At 46.9% G+C, this 19,407-nt stretch overlaps 1 protein-coding gene across 1 annotated transcript in view; it reads left to right on the forward strand.

The window, feature by feature from the left end:
* IL12B (interleukin 12B) overlaps window positions 1–19,407 on the forward strand; it is a 51,800-nt gene that overhangs the window by 21,108 nt on the left and 11,285 nt on the right. The window contains exons 4-7 of the mRNA XM_085617585.1: window positions 2,392–2,500; window positions 8,732–8,907; window positions 11,509–11,678; window positions 12,737–12,850. Of these exons, the coding sequence (XP_085473711.1) occupies window positions 2,392–2,500; window positions 8,732–8,907; window positions 11,509–11,678; window positions 12,737–12,850 (569 nt within the window). The remainder of the gene's footprint in view (window positions 1–2,391; window positions 2,501–8,731; window positions 8,908–11,508; window positions 11,679–12,736; window positions 12,851–19,407) is intronic.

Here is a 19,407-nt window from a genome sequence, read left to right on the forward strand (position 1 = left end):
AGCCTCAATTTAAATACAGACAAAAAGAGAGCATGCGTTAGGAGCAAAAAAGACAAACATATACTCCAGAGTCTAGCATATTCCTTCCTCATTTTGAATTAAAAATCAAAGTTAGAAATGCTCCAACTTTCCCTTTAAAATTAAAACTTTTTTTCTGTTTGGGGATTAAATAAAATATTTCAGAATTTGAGTATTGGTCTGATTTATGCTTTTTCAGTATTTCTGTGTATTGTTCTGAGGTTCAACTCATAGAAATTGCTTAGACTGGGGTCCTTGGCTTCCAGTAATGACTTAATGGGGGGAGGGGGTCCCTGGATTCCAGTAATGAGTCAATGGGGGTCCACAAATGTCAAAGGATTAAAGACGGCTGCACTAAATAGTTTAGGCAATGCTATTAAGCCATCAACGCCACGCACAGTGTTGGACAAGGTAGAGCCGTTTCATCAGGCTACTGGCAGTCTCCTAAGAGGGGTACATGAAACCACAGGAACGACGCCCCAGAGTTCAGGCTGGTACATGTCACCGATGTCAGCGCTTTTTACCATTAAAAGGGCAGATTGGATCGACCGGGCCATTTGTTAGTCCTATAGGACAAGAGCCCTAAGCATAAAAAACAAAATTACAAGTAAACCCAGAAAATTCACACAGGCAAATTCATACAGGAAAAGATTCCAAAGTGCAAATCATGAAGGTTTATTTAAAATTAAGAATCAATACTGAAGGCACAGTTAAATGGTTAGTCAATCATTTCAAATCAATGGGATAGTAACATAAGCTACACCATCTCCATGAATATTCTAAGTATAAGATCAATGAGCACTTTGACAAGGATTCTGCCTCCAAAAGTATATGGAAAAGCATTCAAAATCTTTAGGCATGAAATCAAACAACAGTCTACCATGGACTCTGTCTCTTTGAGGAGGGGGACAGGCATTGCACCCATCCCAAATACAACGGTTGTTATAACATTTTAGCAGCAGAGATTGAAGTCCTGGCCACGGTGTGAAGTAGCACCATGGGCTGGACTCCTAAAAGGGAAACAATACAAGCCAATCATCATTTAAGAAGTTTCCTTAGTGTAACAGGCTCTCTATGTAAACCCTCCCAAATGTAATAGACAAGTTGGACTTTTAACCAACATGCAGTGACAATGTCATTGCATTACTAAACAATAGTTGCTTGAAAATACGAATATGACACAGTACTACTAGTGAAGACATCAATAAGTGATGAAACATTATGTGTGCTTCTCCAGCAAGACAGGAAAATCTCCTCTGCCAGCTCACAAATGTTTACGGCAAAAATAATCATCTCCACAGAGCAAAGCATATTTCGACTATTTAATGAAGCAAAGGAAAAACACTGCGGGGCAAATTTATTAAGAAATTACGCAGCGCACCAAGTCATCTTGCTGCGCTGCGTGGTTGGGAAAGGGTAGGAATGTTTCGTATCTAACATTATGCGGCGCATTCCTGCCTTTTCCCTGTGCTGCTGCGCAATGTGCTGCCTAGCGCCAATGCAGGCACCCTTGCACCATGGTGCAAGAGTGCTGCCTGTGTTGTAAGCAGGATTGTTTTTGTGCAGGAAGGAAAACCTTCCTGCACAAAAACATTCCGGAGAGGCATTTTCCTCTTTCTATGAATGCTGCAGAAAGAAAGAGGAAGTAATGAGGAGAAATAAAGAAATGTCTTTCCCAGTTAATCCTCACCTGGGAAGGCGTAGCATTTTGATGCCTTCCCATAATGGTTAAATCTGGGAATGCACCAAATTCCATGGGTGGATGCGTGGGAACACCCAAGCTCCACCCGTGGAACGCCTCCCTGGGGATGAGTAACTCAAGACAGTGATTTGTGCTGCATTGCGTTACTCTAGATTTATTAAACCATGCAGGGCTTCATTAATCTAATTTAAGAGTTCCGTCACTCTTGTGCCCCATTGCGTGGCGCAAGGGCGATGCAAGTTTTTGGCATATTTGGCCCTGTATGTACGAACACATGAACACAGTGCACAGTGTAACTTTTAAAAGTCACATTTTCAATGCAACCAGCCTAGGCCCAGTAAACTAGTTTTGAGACCTATTTATGCCAGCTTAGACAAGTTTATTATGTTAAATACTTATATTTAAGCTATTTGTGAACCATCCATGTTAATTGAAAACATAAAATGTATTCATTCTCCATTAGCTTAATCACCAATTCTCTAGCCCACGTAGAGCAGAGATGGGCCCGCAGTCTTTAGATCACTGCTCCCAGAAGCCCTTGCGCCACTCCAACCCCAGGTGTAACTGTGCAGAGCAGAACCCACTCACACTTCTTCAGAAAACACAGGCTTTTGCTCCGTATATCGCTTCGATGGCTCACACACGTGTTTTTTCTATTGCTTATGGATCAGATGGACATTTCATTGACTGTGAGGCCAAGAATTACAACGGCACGTTCTACTGCTCGTGGCAGCTGAAGAGGCGAGAGGCGCCGCACTTCTCTTTCGAGGCGCAACATGGGTAAGAGACAGATTCTGGCAGTGATTGCTGCTGCCTATGTGAGAGCTGGCAGATACTGCTATGCAGCACAGGTGAGATCTAACCGATGCCGGCAGCGGATCCTGCAGCACAGGTGAGAGGGGACCGATACCTGCAGTGGTTCCTGCATTTCAGGTGAGAGCTGGTAGATACCAGCAGTGACTGCTGCAGCGCAGGTGAGATCTAACCGATGCCAGCAGCGGTTCCTGCAGCACAGGTGAGAGGGGACCAATACCAGCAGTGACTGCTGCAGCGCAGGTGAGATCTAACCGATGCCAGCAGCGGTTCCTGCAGCACAGGTGAGAGCGGACCGATACCTGCAGTGGTTCCTGCAGCACAGGTGAGAGCTAGTAGATACCAGCAGTGACTGCTGCAGCGCAGGTGAGATCTAACCGATGCCGACAGCGGTTCCTGCAGCACAGGTGAGAGGGGACCGATACCTGCAGCGCAGGTGAGATCTAACCGATGCCAGCAGCGGTTCCTGCAGCACAGGTGAGAGCTGGTAGATACCAGCAGTGACTGCTGCAGCGCAGGTGAGATCTAACCGATGCTGGCAGCGGTTCCTGCAGCACAGGTGAGAGGGGACCGATACCTGCAGTGGTTCCTGCAGCACAGGTGAGAGGGGACCGATACCTGCAGTGGTTCCTGCAGCACAGGTGAGAGCTGGTAGATACCAGCAGTGATTGCTGCAGCGCAGGTGAGATCTAACCGATGCCAGCAGCGGTTCCTGCAGCACAGGTGAGAGGGGACCGATACCTGCAGTGATTGCTGCAGAGCAGGTGAGAGCTGACAGATAGCGGCATTGATTGCTGCAGCACAGGTGAGAGCTGACAGATAGCGGCATTGATTGCTGCAGCACAGGCGAGAGCTGACAGATAGCAGCATTGATTGCTGCAGCACAGGCGAGAGCTGACAGATAGCGGCATTGATTGCTGCAGCACAGGCGAGAGCTGACAGATAGCGGCATTGATTGCTGCAGCACAGGCGAGAGCTGACAGATAGCGGCATTGATTGCTGCAGCACAGGCGAGAGCTGACAGATAGCGGCATTGATTGCTGCAGCACAGGCGAGATCTGACAGATAGCGGCATTGATTGCTGCAGCAGAGGCGAGAGCAGACAGATACCAGCAGCGATTGCTGCAGCACAGGCGAGAGCTGACAGATAGCGGCAGCGATTGCTGCAGCACAGGTGAGAGTTGACAGATACGAGCAGAGATTGATGCAGCGCAGGTGAGAGCTGACAGATACCAGCAGCGGTTGCTGCAGCGCAGGTGAGAGCTGACAGATACCAGCAGTGGTTGCTGCAGCGCAGGTGAGAGTTGACAGATACCAGCAGCGATTGCTGCAGCACAGGTGAGAGCTGACAGATACCAGCAGCGATTGCTGCAGCACAGGTGAGAGCTGACAGATACCAGCAGCGATTGCTGCAGCGCAGGCGAGAGCTGACAGGTATCAGCAGCGATTGCTGCAGCGCAGGCGAGAGCTGACAGGTATCAGCAGTGATTGCTGCAGCACAGGTAACATCTGGAAGAGTTGGCAGGTGCACCGAAAGTGCTATATGCATAACTGACTGGTGCATATTCCTTTGATCACTGCTGTACAGTACAGAGTGCCATGAAGTCTATTGTGATTCCTTGGATAGGTGATTTTGAAACCATGTCTCTGGAACCAATTTACTTCTAATGCAGCAACTATCAAGCCAGACTCTCCTCTGGATCACATTCCACCTAAGTTTTGGAATCAAGTGAGGTAGACTCTAGCTCAGCTTCTGTTGGAGGTTTGTAATAATTCTTTAATCAATGCTTGGATACCGACATAGTAGAAAGGGCATTCAATGTCTCATTTCGAAAAAACAGAATGCAGATCAATCCGTTCTTGTCAATTTTCGTCCTATCTTGTTAGTTCCTTTTGTGGCCAAAATCTTGGTGAAGTCTGTCCACTCGTTGCTTTCAGGTTTTCTGGAACAACACCATATTCTCAAGCCGGTACAGTCTGGCATCCGTCTTGCCCACAGTTCTGAATCTGCCTTATTTGCAGTTCTAGATGATCTGAGCTGCCAGCTGATAAGGCGGATCTGGTTGCTTTAGTTCTTTCAGACATTTCTGTGGCATTTGATACAGTTTTACATCCCACTCTCTTCACCAGGATCAGGGATTTTGGAATTGGAGGAACAGCCCTTAAATTGTTCAGATCGTATTTAGAGGACAGACACCAAGCTGTCTATCTTCCTCCTTTCAGGCCATTTTTCAGAGCTTTTGGCCAAGGAGTTCCCCAGGGGTCTGCCCTTACCCCCACCCTATGTAATATTTAAATACGTCCATTGGCTACTTTAATCACGTCTTTTAGTGTCACCTGTGTGAATTACGCCAATAACACTCAACTAATCATTGCCTTGGGCAAGACTGGGGCAGGCCCACTTGGAGTATTTCATCAGTATATGTCGCTGGTATCTTTTTGGCTTTAATCCAATGACTCGAAGTTTAATACTGACAAGACGGAGGTTCTGTGGGTATCTCCGTTCTTGTTGGCCAGACCTTTTCCCTTTATGTTTTAGCCTCCTACCGGATCCTACTCCCTTCTCCCAGTTCAGTCTGTGAAAAATTTTGGTTTTCAATTTTTACGAGAATCTGACGAAGCAGACAAATCATCTTGCCTCTTCCTGTTTCCTCCTCCTGAGGGCTCTCAGGAAAATTGTGTCGCTGCTATTGCCATCGACTCAATGGCTGGTGGTTCAGGCAACTATCCTCAGCCATCTTGATTATTTTAATCCTCTTTTCTTGGACGCTCCACAAGGTGTGCTGAATAAACTCCAGTATACTCAAAATATGGCAGCCAAGCTAGCTATTGTCGTCTACTTCTGCACTGTATACGTTACATTGGCTTCAGGTGGCTAAAAGTCTTCTTTTTTATCTCTTTAGATTATACACCATGCCATTCATAATTCTGTCCCACTCTATCTGAGGAAAAGGTTAAAGATCTATGGACCAGATGTACGACTATTTCATTTTGTGAGTCGCTAATTGTGATTTTTTGCGACTCGATATTAGAGACTCGCAAAATGAGATGTACTAATGTGTCTCAGACACATATAGCGATTCCCAACGGGGTCGCAAATGACCTGCCTCATCAATATTCATGAGGCAGGTCCTAATTTGCAACTCATTGTGAATGGCCTGCACTCACAGGGATGGTGGCCTGCTGGAGGAAAAACGGGATGCATTTAAAAAAGAAAAATGAATAGTTTCCTTTTCATTTTTTATAGGTAGGCAGCACTGCCTGTTCTTAAAAAGTGTTGGCGCCCACATTCAGAAAGGGAAAGGGGTTCATCAGGGACCACTTCCCGTTTGTGAATGGGTTACCACCTCCATCACGGAGTGGGTAAAATATAAATGTTTTGCAACCGCATTCCAGTTGCAAGACATTCATACATGCCACTGCGACTCGCTATTGGAAAGGGACGCCCTTGAAATGACACTTCCTAATAGCGACTTGCAAACCCTATCTTGCGAGTCTGTTAGGTTACTGAATTGCAAAATAGGGTTGGTACATACTGACAGCCGTTGTATCAGTTGCAAACGCCCGATTCTCAGTTTGCAACCGCTATAAACTTTCGTACACCTGGTTCTATATCCCAAACAGGTCCCTTCGCTCTCTGGGCGCCTCTCTTCTTACAGCCTCTGCATTATATTGCGATCATCCTGGCGGGAGGGCTTTTTGGTAAAAGCAGAATACTTTATCACTTTGTGGGAAACTTCTACTCATTTGCTTTTTAGGAAGGGTTTGAAAGCTCGGTTGTACAGCTTGGAACTATTTTCCAAATGGGAATTAGGTGATCAGCTGATTTTCTTGATGGGAGTTTGTGTTTTATCAGGCCTAGGAGTGATGAAGTAGCTGTAGTTTCTCTCAGCGCCAGGACACCTTTTTTAATTTAAAAATACTTTAGTGGTATTGGAAAATGCACAATGCCACGACATCTGTTTGGGTATTTGCACTCTTATAAACTCTTAACATACCATAACATAATTTGATGTCTGCACCTTCCTGTGGGCAATTCTGTGATGTTCATTTTCATGCATTTCAACTCCCTGGGAAGAAAATGTCATCTAGATGATAACTATTCATTTTATGCTGTAAAGGTGTCTGCCACCATCTCTCTGGATCTAGTCAGCGCTTTATAAAATTAAAAAAAGAAAACAAATACATCTGTTTACTTTTCTGTCTGTTGATTGTGGTCGAGCAGTCAAGAGTACTCTGGAAGATGGTTAATGGCTTGGGTCTATGTATATTCCTATATGATTAATTAGACGTAATAAAGGTCAGTGGTATTTCCTTAGAATGGAAAACAAATGTATTGCCCTGTTAGAAAAGTAGAGCTGTTAAGAATAAATGCAGCAAAAACTAAAAGTATCTCGTAATTACGGTCGAAATGTGGCCCAACAGGTCTTCTAGCTTTAACAAATTGAAGCAGGAGTAAACCACTCTTTTATATGGAAATAATAGCCTGATCATGTGAGGACTCATTCGTTTTCTGGATCTCCTAAGTCCTTTCTCAGTGGAACTTCGAGTGATAACAAGTAACCTTTGAACTTGATGCAGTCTTGATAACAATATGGGGTCACCTGGAAATGTTCATGGCTACTTGCCGCTAACAATTTTTAGTTCCACAGGACAGGCACTTATCTCGAAATGAGCCTGAAATTGTTATATTTTCTCACTGCCCCATAAGTATAGAGTGCCCTGTAGGCCAGCTGGGAATTGTAAGACCTACTGGAGAAATGTCAAAGCTCCCATTCCAAGGTTCTCGTTTATTGGTAGAGGGTTTGCTACCTTTGCTGGATCACCTTTATGGTTGTTATTGTTGCATCTCTTTTGCATCTTGGCACTGTTCCTCCACCATTTCTCCTTGCTCCTTGGCTGTATTAGCTCCCATCTGGGACAGGGCATGCAGCTGGTCTCCTTTACGTTTACTGGCTTCCTCTGGCTGGTGGTTTCAGCAGGTCCGCCAGCCAGCAGTAGGCACTCGAGCAGAGCTTACCGCAGTTTGGTGATAGGCTTAGCTATGGTGATGGGCGACTGCAATTTTTCATCGTGATAATAATCACGACAAAGAATATCCCCATGCTAAAAAGAAGTGAAGAGATCAAGGAGTGAAGGGTCTAGGTTCCAGTTTACATTTTGTTCTGCGACGCTGGGCAGGATTCAGCTTCTAATTAGTGGCGATGCCTATTTCAGATCTCTTGGCTGGGACCAGTCAGGCCAGAGATGCCAGCTGACCTTTGGATATCACAATATATCGCCTGTTCGCACCTTGCGGGCGCTTTTATCCTTACATGGGATGTTCATCAGAAATAGCTCTTTGCTAGCTTTTATGGTGTTGGAAAGGTCTAATGACCCGTCAGATGCTTATCAATCAAATCATGGTTTATCCTTCCTGCAATTTCTAGCTTATTTATTGTGTTTAGAATTGTAATTTGTAATGATGTTTAGGGGTTTTATTGACTAATAAAGGAATACTTAACTGTAATCATGGTTTATAGAGTAAATAAGAACAACTTCCCAATTTCCTGGTGTTGACCCACTTTCTTTCCCATTTATTCTCCGTTTCTCTCCACTTTAATCTGTTACATTGCTTTTCTGGTCAACCTGTATGATCTTCACTAAGGGACAGCAGAGCTGGCTCAGTCGAATGTTCTTTCAGGTGTGATTAGTTTAGGCGTTTTGTTACTTGCTAATGAATTGATGGGATTCGATGAATAATGCCACGCGATGCCGCATTCAACCGGAACTTGGTTTTTACTGGGACACTCTCATAACTCACGAAAGTCTTACAGACTGATCAAGCATTTGCACCTTACATTACCTCGCTCTGCTGATCTCATATTTTTATTATTCTCATTAAACTTCTTTTAATCTATGCGTGTATTATGTGGAATGAACTTGTGGAAATTTGTATGCACACTTTTTAGACAAATTCTTTTAACAATAACTGTTTTTAATGTTCTGTAGTATAATATAATGTCTAATATGCTGTGTCATCACATTCTTATTGAAATTTTGTATCCAAAGATTCATTACCGTCGAATACATGTTGTTTTTATCTTTTTGTACAACTGTCGAACAATGCTTTTATGATACATGCTATCGAAATAAAGCTATTGATTGATTGATTGATTGAATAATGCCACACCCTCCTTTGTATCTCGTTTCAACCAGAACAATAAAGTGCACGGATCACAAAATTATGGATGGTTCTATATACACCATCACGTGCATTCATGCTGAGGCCTGTCCTTATGGAGAAGACCACAAACACATCAAGGTCTTCCTGGAAGCTACCCAAGGGAAGAAGTACAGCAACTACACCACCACCTTCTTCATCAAAGACATCAGTAAGTACCAAGACCCGACCAGCAGACATCCTTGAATTAGGGTATGGAGGGAATACGAATATGCCACAGAGTCAGAAAGAGGTGGAAGGAAACATTAGACCACATCATAGTGGACAGTGTCATAGGGATCTGCAAGCGGTAGAAAGAAAATGACAATCCGAGAGTAATGTTACATGGAAGATAGTGTTAAGAAAGCGTCACGTATGATGAGGAAGGGCTGATATAGTTTGGGTGGGTGCAGAAAGTAACAAAGGTGTAACGGAGAGAGAGGCAAATTATCACCAGAATGAAAGGGTCCCTCCTGCATTAGGGTGACAGTAACAGGAGAATATCTCCCACCAACCCCACAGAAAAAGGAAAACCCTACAGATTTTATTTAATCATTTTGAGTTCCGTGCCTTCAGAATGGGGGTAACATGGTAATACCACACATTTCCCCCTCATTGAAAGATGCAAAATCAAATCACAGAATTATACGATTTTTCCCACATGATTTCCACCAGGTCTTAAATGGTCAAAATCACCCATGCAAAAACCTGGAAGATCCGTAATCGCCTCTGAATATGGATCCCCGATGAGGGGGAATTTCCTGTCTGCATTTGAATCATGATTCTATTGCGTCTAAAAAGAACAAGATATCTCTTTTGGGAAGGCTATAACTACTGTGTTAGAAGTTGGCACTGAAGTAGGGGCTTCAAAGTCTAACTTTTTCCTCTCAAGCTTCTTGACTACATGTTACTTTCACCTGTGCTCATTTCTTTTGAGGGTTCTCATTCTCTTTCTTTTTGAGTCTGGCATACAGCCTCAGCCTCATGTTTTCCACAAAAACATAATAAAATACATGAATACAGAGCTACATGCAGGTGCCTTTCGTTGGGCCTCTTCATCCATTGGTCTCTTCATGCACCAATCACATTTTGCATCCACGCACCACAGTACATATCATGGGGCAATTGGTTAACACACTTCAGTCATTGGGCCTTTTTAGAGTGAGTGATGGCATTTTCCTTGTGCACGTGTGCACATCCACCGGGAAAGTAGTCATCTTTAGTCTTAGGGCTGGTAGGTCAAACCTGCTTATATTTCTGCTTTAATTTCATATTTGTATTGATTTTTGCAGTGGGACATTATTTACGTCTTTCAAGCCTTCAGATTTCTTTTGTTAGTTTTACACTTTTAATGCCTATTGCATATGTTTGTAAAACTGATTTGCTGGCTTGCCAAGAGCAGACCTATTGACTTTGCCAGTGCTTGTTTTCTGAAGGCAGGGTTGCCTGTTATATCTGAATGACTGTCAGCCCTTTGTTTTTCTTTATTTATCTCACCACTGCCACCGATTGCTGTCCCTTCTCCAAGTTCTCAGTCACCCAGGAGTGATGGTCGTCTCAATGTTTGGTGGTTTTGATTCTTCCCACTGTCCCCGGGCCCTGAACATTGTTGCTTGCAATGAGTACTCAGATTCCATTCCTTTTTTTGACTCTCTCTAATGGAACTGTGGTGGAGCAGTTAAGGCTTATTCTAGACGGCGTTAAGAGATGTTGATAAACATCTCAAAGGAATGGGAAAGAGGTTGCACCTCAAACACTCCCAACTAATACTGCTGTCAATACGCTACCAGGGAGGTCACACCGTAGCAGGATGGAACACAGGCACGTTTGGTGCTCCCTGACTGTGCAGAGTTTATCTTTTCATCTGGATGCACCTCTGAGGTGCCACCTGGGTTGTCTTTGATGTCTATGCCACCGGTGAAAAGCTTTAGAAGCAGGAGAGCCCAGAGGTGAAGAAAGTGACTCGTGTCAACAATATGGTGGATGGTAGGGCAATAATATCCCATTAACCATCACTACTTTTTTGTTTTCTTTTAACCCTGTGATGGTGGTTCTGAATAAAATGTAGAGCACCTCCAAACACTATTTGGTGTTTTGGGTGTGGGAAAAGTCCCATGATGAAGCATTCCACAAATTGTGGGTGAGGGCTGAGTTTTCCTAACTGAGGGGTCTCTGTCATCCGTTGGCTCATATTTTCTATTAGCTTTTGGCACTCTCTAATCAACATGTGTACTGTATGGGTTGGTAAACCTCTCAAAAGTACATTAAAGAAGTTGTATCTCAACTACTTCCAACTGATACTGCTGCCAGTCCCCTGCCCGAGAGAGTACTCCGTGGGAGCATGAAAGGAGAGCGCTCTGGGCTCTCCTTGACCATGCAGAGTCTAACTTTCCATCTGGCAGCACTGTGGAGGTGCCACCTGGATGGTGTGTGGCACAGATACCACCAGGTGAAAAGCTTTACGAGTAGGAGAATTCAAAAGTGAAAAGGGTGCAGGACAGTAAGGCTGTGACCGGGAGCCCCGGGCTTCTATCCTTACACTTGCATTGGGTGAAGAGTGGATGAAGCTGATAGAGAATAAATTCTGGTCCATCAGCGTGCAGGTCTGTCTCAACCATGTAGAGTACAAGTCATAGATTGCTGTAAATCACCCAGTACTGTAGCTCACAGAGGGAGGGCAGCCCTAGATGGCAGCTGATGTTGCCTCCTTATTGGTACAATTTGTCGAGCACATTTTCTTGTCACATGAGGTGTCTTTCTTTTTTATTTCTAGTAAAACCAGACCCACCCGAAAATCTGCAGAAAGAGGGAGACTCCATAACATGGCATTATCCTGCATCCTGGAGCAACTGCCCCTCGTTCTTCCCTCTGTTGTTTAATGTTTCAGTGTCTGAAGCAGAGCAAGGGCAGCGCCACAAAAAGAAACACAGTAACCTGCCCTGGGTAAGTCAAGGTGCAAGGAAGTGATGCCCTGCAAACAGAGCCTAGTGGAAACCAAAACCAGCCCTGGCAAAGGAATTCAAACCAGCCCCATGCTGCAAGACTAGAGGGGGGCATGATTGGGTCATGGAGGCGCCTTGTACTCTGAAAACAGCTCCCAAGTCTGCAGCCCACCAGGGGATTGCCAGAGTGCCTGTCCCCTGCGGCAGATAATCTGAGCCACTCTGTGCCAGGCACACACTGCTCAAGCTGCTGGTCACCATACATATACAGTGCCACGTACACACACGCTAAGGCATATACTCATGCAGGCATTAATGCACACTACTACTACTGGCATACCCCTAGTCACCACAAGCACACATTGAACCAAGTCTCCGAGATACACAACCAAACTTTTGGGCATCATGCACAGAGGTTACTTCAACCACACAAACACACACACATATAACCATATGCATACATTTAAGACTCTAGTTCCAAGGATCCTTCGGGTGTTCATTTCCGTTCTAAGAATATTAAACGTAAATAAGTAAATACATGCACAGACGGATAGGTATGAACATTTTCTGTGCCCTCTTCCTCCACACGAAAGTACGCTGATAGGCATCAGACACTGTGGGACCCATGCCCTGAGGAACATCTGACACATGGGGGCATATTTAGAAGGGGATATCGCCACCATAATATTCTGGTGCCGATATCCTGGCGATATCCCCTTAACGCCGCTTTGTAAATAAGGCCCCTTTTCACGCTTCAATTAGTGTGAAAAGGGCGTGCAATGGCTGTTACCAATGTTGGCATAACATCACGTTCCGACATGTTATTGTGAATATATCCCTAGTGTGCCATACACAAACGCACACAAAGTTCTGGGCATCACACATACAGGGGCTTATTTACAAGCCCCTTGCACCGCCCGTATGTCACATTTTCCCCATGTTAAAAGTGACGCACTGACTGCGCACGGGGCTTGTAAATAAGCCCCACAGTGTCCCACATTCTGCTTGTGCGGCAGTTGTAGTTTTCTGGCTGTCTTCTGATTTCTCTTTGCTTTGCAGACCCTCGCCAACAGCACCAGCCTGCGCATGCCGCACGTGAAGAAGTTCTGCATCCAGGCCCGGGATAAGTTCCACACCTCGTCCTGGAGTGAGAGGAGCTGCCTCTCCGTGTAGGTACGAGACTCTAGCCTCAGCGGCAGAAAGAGCCGCGGGTACCCTGTACTCGTGGGCATTCAAGAGTTGCCAGAAGGGGAGGGAATGGGGGGCTCCAGTGACATAAGAGCACCAGTTACAGGGAGGGGGCTGCAGGTATAAGTGGCTCTGTGCTCCACCCTTGGAGATGCTACACGCAGGCAATGGAACGGGAAAGCTGCAGTGTCTGCGAGGTGCAGGCGGGCGGGGGCTGCTGCTGCTGGGGAGCTCTGACACTGGGCACGTGCACATATCTGGGAGCTGCTGCTGCTGGGGAGCTCTGGCACTGGGCACGTGCACATACCTGGGAGCTGCCGCTGCTGGGGAGCTCTGGCACTGGGCACGTGCACATACCTGGGAGCTGCCGCTGCTGGGGAGCTCTGGCACAGGGCACGTGCACATACCTGGGAGCTGCCGCTGCTGGGGAGCTCTGGCACTGGGCACGTGCACATACCTGGGAGCTGCCGCTGCTGGGGAGCTCTGGCACTGGGCACGTGCACATACCTGGGAACTGCTGCGGAGCTCTGGCACCGGTCACGTGCACATACCTGGGAGCCGCTGCTGGGGAGCTCTGGCACTGGGCACGTGCACATACCTGGGAGCTGCTGCTGCTGGGGAGCTCTGGCACTGGGCACGTGCACATACCTGGGAGCTGCCGCTGCTGGGGAGCTCTGGCACTGGGCACGTGCACATACCTGGGAGCTGCCGCTGCTGGGGAGCTCTGGCACTGGGCACGTGCACATACCTGGGAGCTGCTGCTGCTGGGGAGCTCTGGCATTGGGCACGTGCACATACCTGGGAGCTGCTGCTGCTGGGGAGCTCTGGCATTGGGCACGTGCACATACCTGGGAGCTGCCGCTGCTGGGGAGCTCTGGCACAGGGCACGTGCACATACCTGGGAACTGCCGCTGCTGGGGAGCTCTGGCACTGGGCACGTGCACATACCTGGGAGCTGCTGCTGCTGGGGAGCTCTGGCACTGGGCATGTGCACATACCTGGGAACTGCTGCTGCTGGGGAGCTCTGGCACTGGGCACGTGCACATACCTGGGAGCTGCTGCTGCTGGGGAGCTCTGGCACAGGGCACGTGCACATACCTGGGAGCTGCCGCTGCTGGGGAGCTCTGGAACTGGGTACGTGCACATACCTGGGAGCTGCCGCTGCTGGGGAGCTCTGGCACCGGGCACGTGCACATACCTGGGAACTGCCGCTGCTGGGGAGCACTGGCACTGGGCACATGTACATACCTGGGAGCTGCCGCTGCTGGGGAGCTCTGGTACTGGGCACGTGCACATACCTGGGAGATGCCGCTGCTGGGGAGCTCTGGCACAGGGCACGTGCACATACCTGGGAGCTGCCGCTGCTGGGGAGCTCTGGCACTGGGCACGTGCATATACCTGGGAGCTGCCGCTGCTGGGAAGCTCTGGCACAGGGCACGTGCACATACCTGGGAACTGCGGCTGCTGGGGAGCTCTGGCACTGGGCACGTGCACATATCTGGGAGCTGCTGCTGCTGGGGAGCTCTGGCAGAGCTCTGGCACAGGGCACGTGCACATACCTGGGAGCTACTGCTGCTGGGGAGCTCTGGCACTGGGCACGTGCACATACCTGGGAGCTGCTGCTGCTGGGGAGCTCTGGCATAGGGCACGTGCACATACCTGGGGGCTGCTGCTGCTGGGGAGCTCTGGCACTGGGCACGTGCACGTACCTGGGATCTGAGGACGGTGCGGGCTCTGAGTAGCTGCAGATACTGGAGAGCTGTGTGCAGCAGTGAGCCCCAGGCCGATACAAGAACCACACAAATGCTGGCACCGTGGCCCAGCTTCTGTCTTTGCAGCATGCAGTACAATACCGATGATATTGAATTAGTGGACACCTTCACAAGCAGCGTTTTTGTAACCAGCCACCAGCATTGACCAATGCCCCTCGCACACAGGGTAGAACTTAATGCATCATACTAATTCCAATCTGAGCACTTTTCTTATGGAGTAGAGGCTTTACGGTGGTCAAGGTACTACTACTGATGTAGACCCTTTTAATCATTGGATCACCACCACCTCTCCCAGCAACTTCATAGATCTTTATAAATTGGGTGTACAAAAAATTAATGGGCCAACAGACAATGTGTCCAACACCACTAAGGCTACGCAGGGCATAGCCTGCTTTCTCCACTATTATCCCCTCAGGAGTCACCCTCTGTGGTAATTTTTCAGATTTATTTTACAATAAATTAGACTCTGTTAGTAAATTTTTCCAAATCAGTGCTTAATTTGAAACGGTGGTTTCTGGTGCTCCGCGCAGGCACTTAATTATCAGCACTGGTACTTTTGACCAGGCGCGCAACACCCATTGGGCTCACCGGGCTTCAGCCCCGCCCGTCATGTTTGTCAGCCCGGCTGAGACAGCCTCGCGGGCTGGCGTCCGTCTAATTGTAGCCGCACCCGAGTACTTCACAGGTCTTTAAAAGACCATTTACTCGTTAATTAGGCTTTTGTTGTGTTTTCACCCCTTCTTACAGCCACTCTGCCTATGGCTGGAAGACTTAGCCCCCCCCGAAATCTTTTTCAGCCCCCCCCCGAAATTTGGCTCTAGTTGCCCGCCTGCTTTTGACAGTCTACCACACAGTGGATCTGCTTGTCTAATTTTGAAACAAGCACAACAACAGTTGTTTATTAATTCAATAAATCCACAATCACCTGAAGATACCCGGCTCCATTTCAAAGTCATATAAGGTTAGAACCCTAGGAGTGTCGCCCTGTATAATGGACAAACCAAGTGTTTGTTTGTTAGACCATCACCCACTTTAGCAGTGGTATGCTTCACCATCGGGTCTCAGACTAGTCCCTACAAACCAGAATGGGCTCGATCATACTCCAGGAAGCATTTATGGTATGAATTGCACCCTTATTCTCAGAATAAAAATCCCTAGGGCAACCAAGGTATCCCTTTTATTGACTGTTGTTCAGATACGGTTAACAACCAATAGGAAGGGGTAAGCAATGGGATGTAATGCTCCTATTACACTAATATGTTTTTTACCCATGTTTCAGCCCATAACAATTGGCCTCTATTGGTCCAGGGCTTTCATCAGGACAAACAAGTGCCCCAGAAACTGTTAATCATGCTAATCCAGGGGGGGCATGCAATCATGCAACACAAAAGTTCTTGTGTATGATAGCTCATGAGAAATGTTCAAACTTGATTCCTGTAAGAGAAGGGCACAGCATAATGTATAGCATGTATACATATGTTCAGGTGAACTCATCATCCACTGTGAATCATGTGCTTTCTAGGGGTGGGCGAAGAATTCCCCTTCACTGGTGGAGATCGCAGAGTTTTGCCCGCTCCGTGCGGAGTTCCGAGAAACTCTGCGAAGTGAAGCGGAGCTGAGTTTTTTCTCTCAAGTTGCTCGCCAACGTTAAGTTGCAAAGCACTTGGGAGGAAAGAAATCGCTTGCTAGGACTCCTCCCAGCGAGATTGCTGCTCGCATTGAGGAAACTGTCACTTGAATAGAATGTCTACTCGAGCAGCAAAAAGCAGCAGCGCCCACTAGTGTGACGCGTAGTGCCGTTCGTGCTGATTTTACAGCATGGGACAAACTACCGGCACTAAAAATCAGTGCAAGAAGCGTGAGTTAATAGACTCCGCTGCTGGCAGAACTCTGTGGAGTACGTGGAGTTTTTCCAGCACTTCGCTGAGTTCCGCGGAGTAAAACTCTGTGAACTCCGCCCAGGCCTAGTGCTTTCCCACTGGGATTCTGCAGGTACACGTGACACTCTTAAACCGTAGCACACACATTAGTCTTCTATTAACCAAAATTGCTGGATTTGTAACTCAAGTGTAGCCAGTGGTTCCATACTGTGAACAGGTACATAGACATGTGCTGAGACCAAATTTGTAGGCAAACGTGAGATAGAGACATACAGTGCACACTGTTATATGACACACATGAGAAAACACAACAGACATCCATTCTTACCCATTCAAACCTCCTGTATGACCTGTAGAGACATTTAACCTTTCTTCTGTCCGCCCTGATTTGGTCCTAAAACTCCCCCAAGCAGCTCTTAGAGGCCATCGGGGTGCCCTCAGAAACCTTCTACAGACCCTCGAAAGACCCTTGTTTCATCCTCAGAGACACTCAGAACCAAACATTAAAGTTTGCCTCCTTGCACAACCCGCTGCCCTTCCAGCCAGTCTTCAGAGCCCCCTTCTAGCTATTCTGCTTCTCTTCCAGCTGAGGGAAAACCTATCCAGGAAAAGATCACATCCATCGACTCTGGCCCCCCTTGCCACCCCTGTCCTAGAACATGCAAAGGAGCTGGTGACTAACGCCTCAACCACTCTGCGTGGCCATTGCTTTCCTACTGGGAAAAAATGGATTGGTTGCTGGCCTTGAGAAAGGAAGAACACCGAGGAGTTCTCTGTATTCTCTTATGATCACCCCATCTCTCTCATGCCTGGTCTCTTAGCCCCGCACAGTGTGGTCTCTACCAAATCCCCCAAGTTACACATTCACTAGATGAATCCCTGGCTGACCTAGGAGCGTCCCCTGACACCGGAGCTGTCCTGGTCTCAGTTTTAGTCTGTCAGGTGAGGGTGGGACCACTACCCGGCTGAGGAGGGGACTAGCACCCTCACGCTGCTGGACTTTTTAATGGCTTTTTACATGGTATTTCTCCTCATTTTCTGATACCATCTTCACGTGAAGGGGGTAAGGGAATGGGCCCTTTTCTGGTTTCACTCCTTTTGTCAAACTGTCTAAGCTGTCTCCCTTCTGCTGTTGTTAAAATCCACCTTTAAAATCCCCTCGTGGCGTTCGCCAAGGCATGGCTCATACCTTTTTTTCTTTTTAATATTGCTTTTTCCTTCTTAATTAGGTCATGTGGTTTCGCTTTCTTTGTATATGTGGATGACATGAAGTCCATATGTCAGTTACAGCCTCAGCAACCCATGTTCCAATTAATGTATACTGAATTATGAAAAAATGAAGGTGCTGCTTGTTGGGGTTCGCCTAGTCTCTGGTTATTGAGTCAACGACAGACCATAACCCCGAAGCATTACCTCAACCTGTCACCAATGTCCGCAATGTAGGCTTCATTTTTTAACCCTGTCTATCAGAAGAAAACACAATCAACATGTTCACCTCTACTTGCATTTTCCTTATTGACATCTTCCAGACATGCATGCTCTTCTCTGTACTTCCTTCTATAAAACCACGATCCAGGCTTTGTTATTTTCCTGCTTGCCCTAATGCAATTCCCTTGACCTCAGGCTACCTTTGGATCTCCTGTACAGGCACCTTGAGGGTGCAAAATGCTGACTTGAAACAACTTTTCGCTCAACCACAGATAATTTATTCTTAATTTCCTTGTGTCGCCACTCCCGTCTAGACAGGCAGGCCTTTCCTTGCTTAACTATAATAATGTGAAATGATTTCCTCCTCCACTTAGATCTGTGTACAATCACTCTATGTTTTGCAAGAAACTTAAAACTAGGATATTTGCTTCCCCTAACTACCCCGTCCCAGTTTTTAGCGTCTCCCTCAGCTCCTCCTCTGATAATTGAAGTCAGCGTCAAGAACCCTAATGAGGACCGGGATCAGCCAAGACCTTATGAAGTTACTATAATTACATATAATATGCTGAATTCTGGGGATCTCAGTGAGTCCTATTCATCCATTGGTCTGTTGTTCTGCCATTCACATTTTTCTTTCGCCCACTACAACAATCAGAATGGGGCAATGACTGTTATGTTATGTTATGCCGATATGTATAGTGCACCACTAACCTGTGATGGTACCCAGGCACTTTGACAGGTTTGTAGATGTGTGATCTTCGGGTCTTCATCTTCTTGTGGAATTCAAAAAGTGTGGGGGGGCTCTGATGTGTTGAGGGAGGTCATTTTGGCCGCAATGTAGGAGAAAGAGAGACCTCCTGCTCTGCTTTTGCAGATACGGGGAATGTGTGAGTGAGAGTGAGGCAGGGCGTGGGTGACTCAGCCCACTTAAGCCACTTGCTAACTTCACAGATTAGTGACCTCATTCTGCTCTTTCAAAACCAAACTAAATAAACCAAAACAAAGATCAACATAGCCCAAAGGCTGGCAGTTAAAGCCCAACTTATTGGGGTTTCCATTGTTTGTTCAATTAAGCAATGGTGGAATACTGCTGTCTTACATTTTTAGATCTGGCATGAGCCAGGCCCTTTTGTTTTTATTAAAAATATATACACAATACGTACTTACAGAGGTTTTCAGCCAGCCCTCTTTATCCTTTTGTAAACTGTAATGTAATTAAGGGGAGGATGTGGCATAACAGCCTTAGCTGCTGACTTCAACGCTGGTAGTAACCAGGTTCAAGTATCGGCGTTGGCATCAACATCCTGTGATTCTGGGCAAATCACTTAGGGCCTTAGAATGATAGTTGTAGGACAACGGCCGCCCCCGCCAACAACTCACAGCACTGGCGGTCCAAAGACCGCCATATTAGGAGTTGACCACGGGGCCGGCGGTGTGGAGGCAGCGCAGCAGCGTTAAATAC

Source organism: Triturus cristatus, chromosome 7 (genome assembly GCF_964204655.1).
Source record: "Triturus cristatus chromosome 7, aTriCri1.1, whole genome shotgun sequence".
Taxonomy (NCBI): Eukaryota; Metazoa; Chordata; class Amphibia; order Caudata; family Salamandridae; genus Triturus; species Triturus cristatus.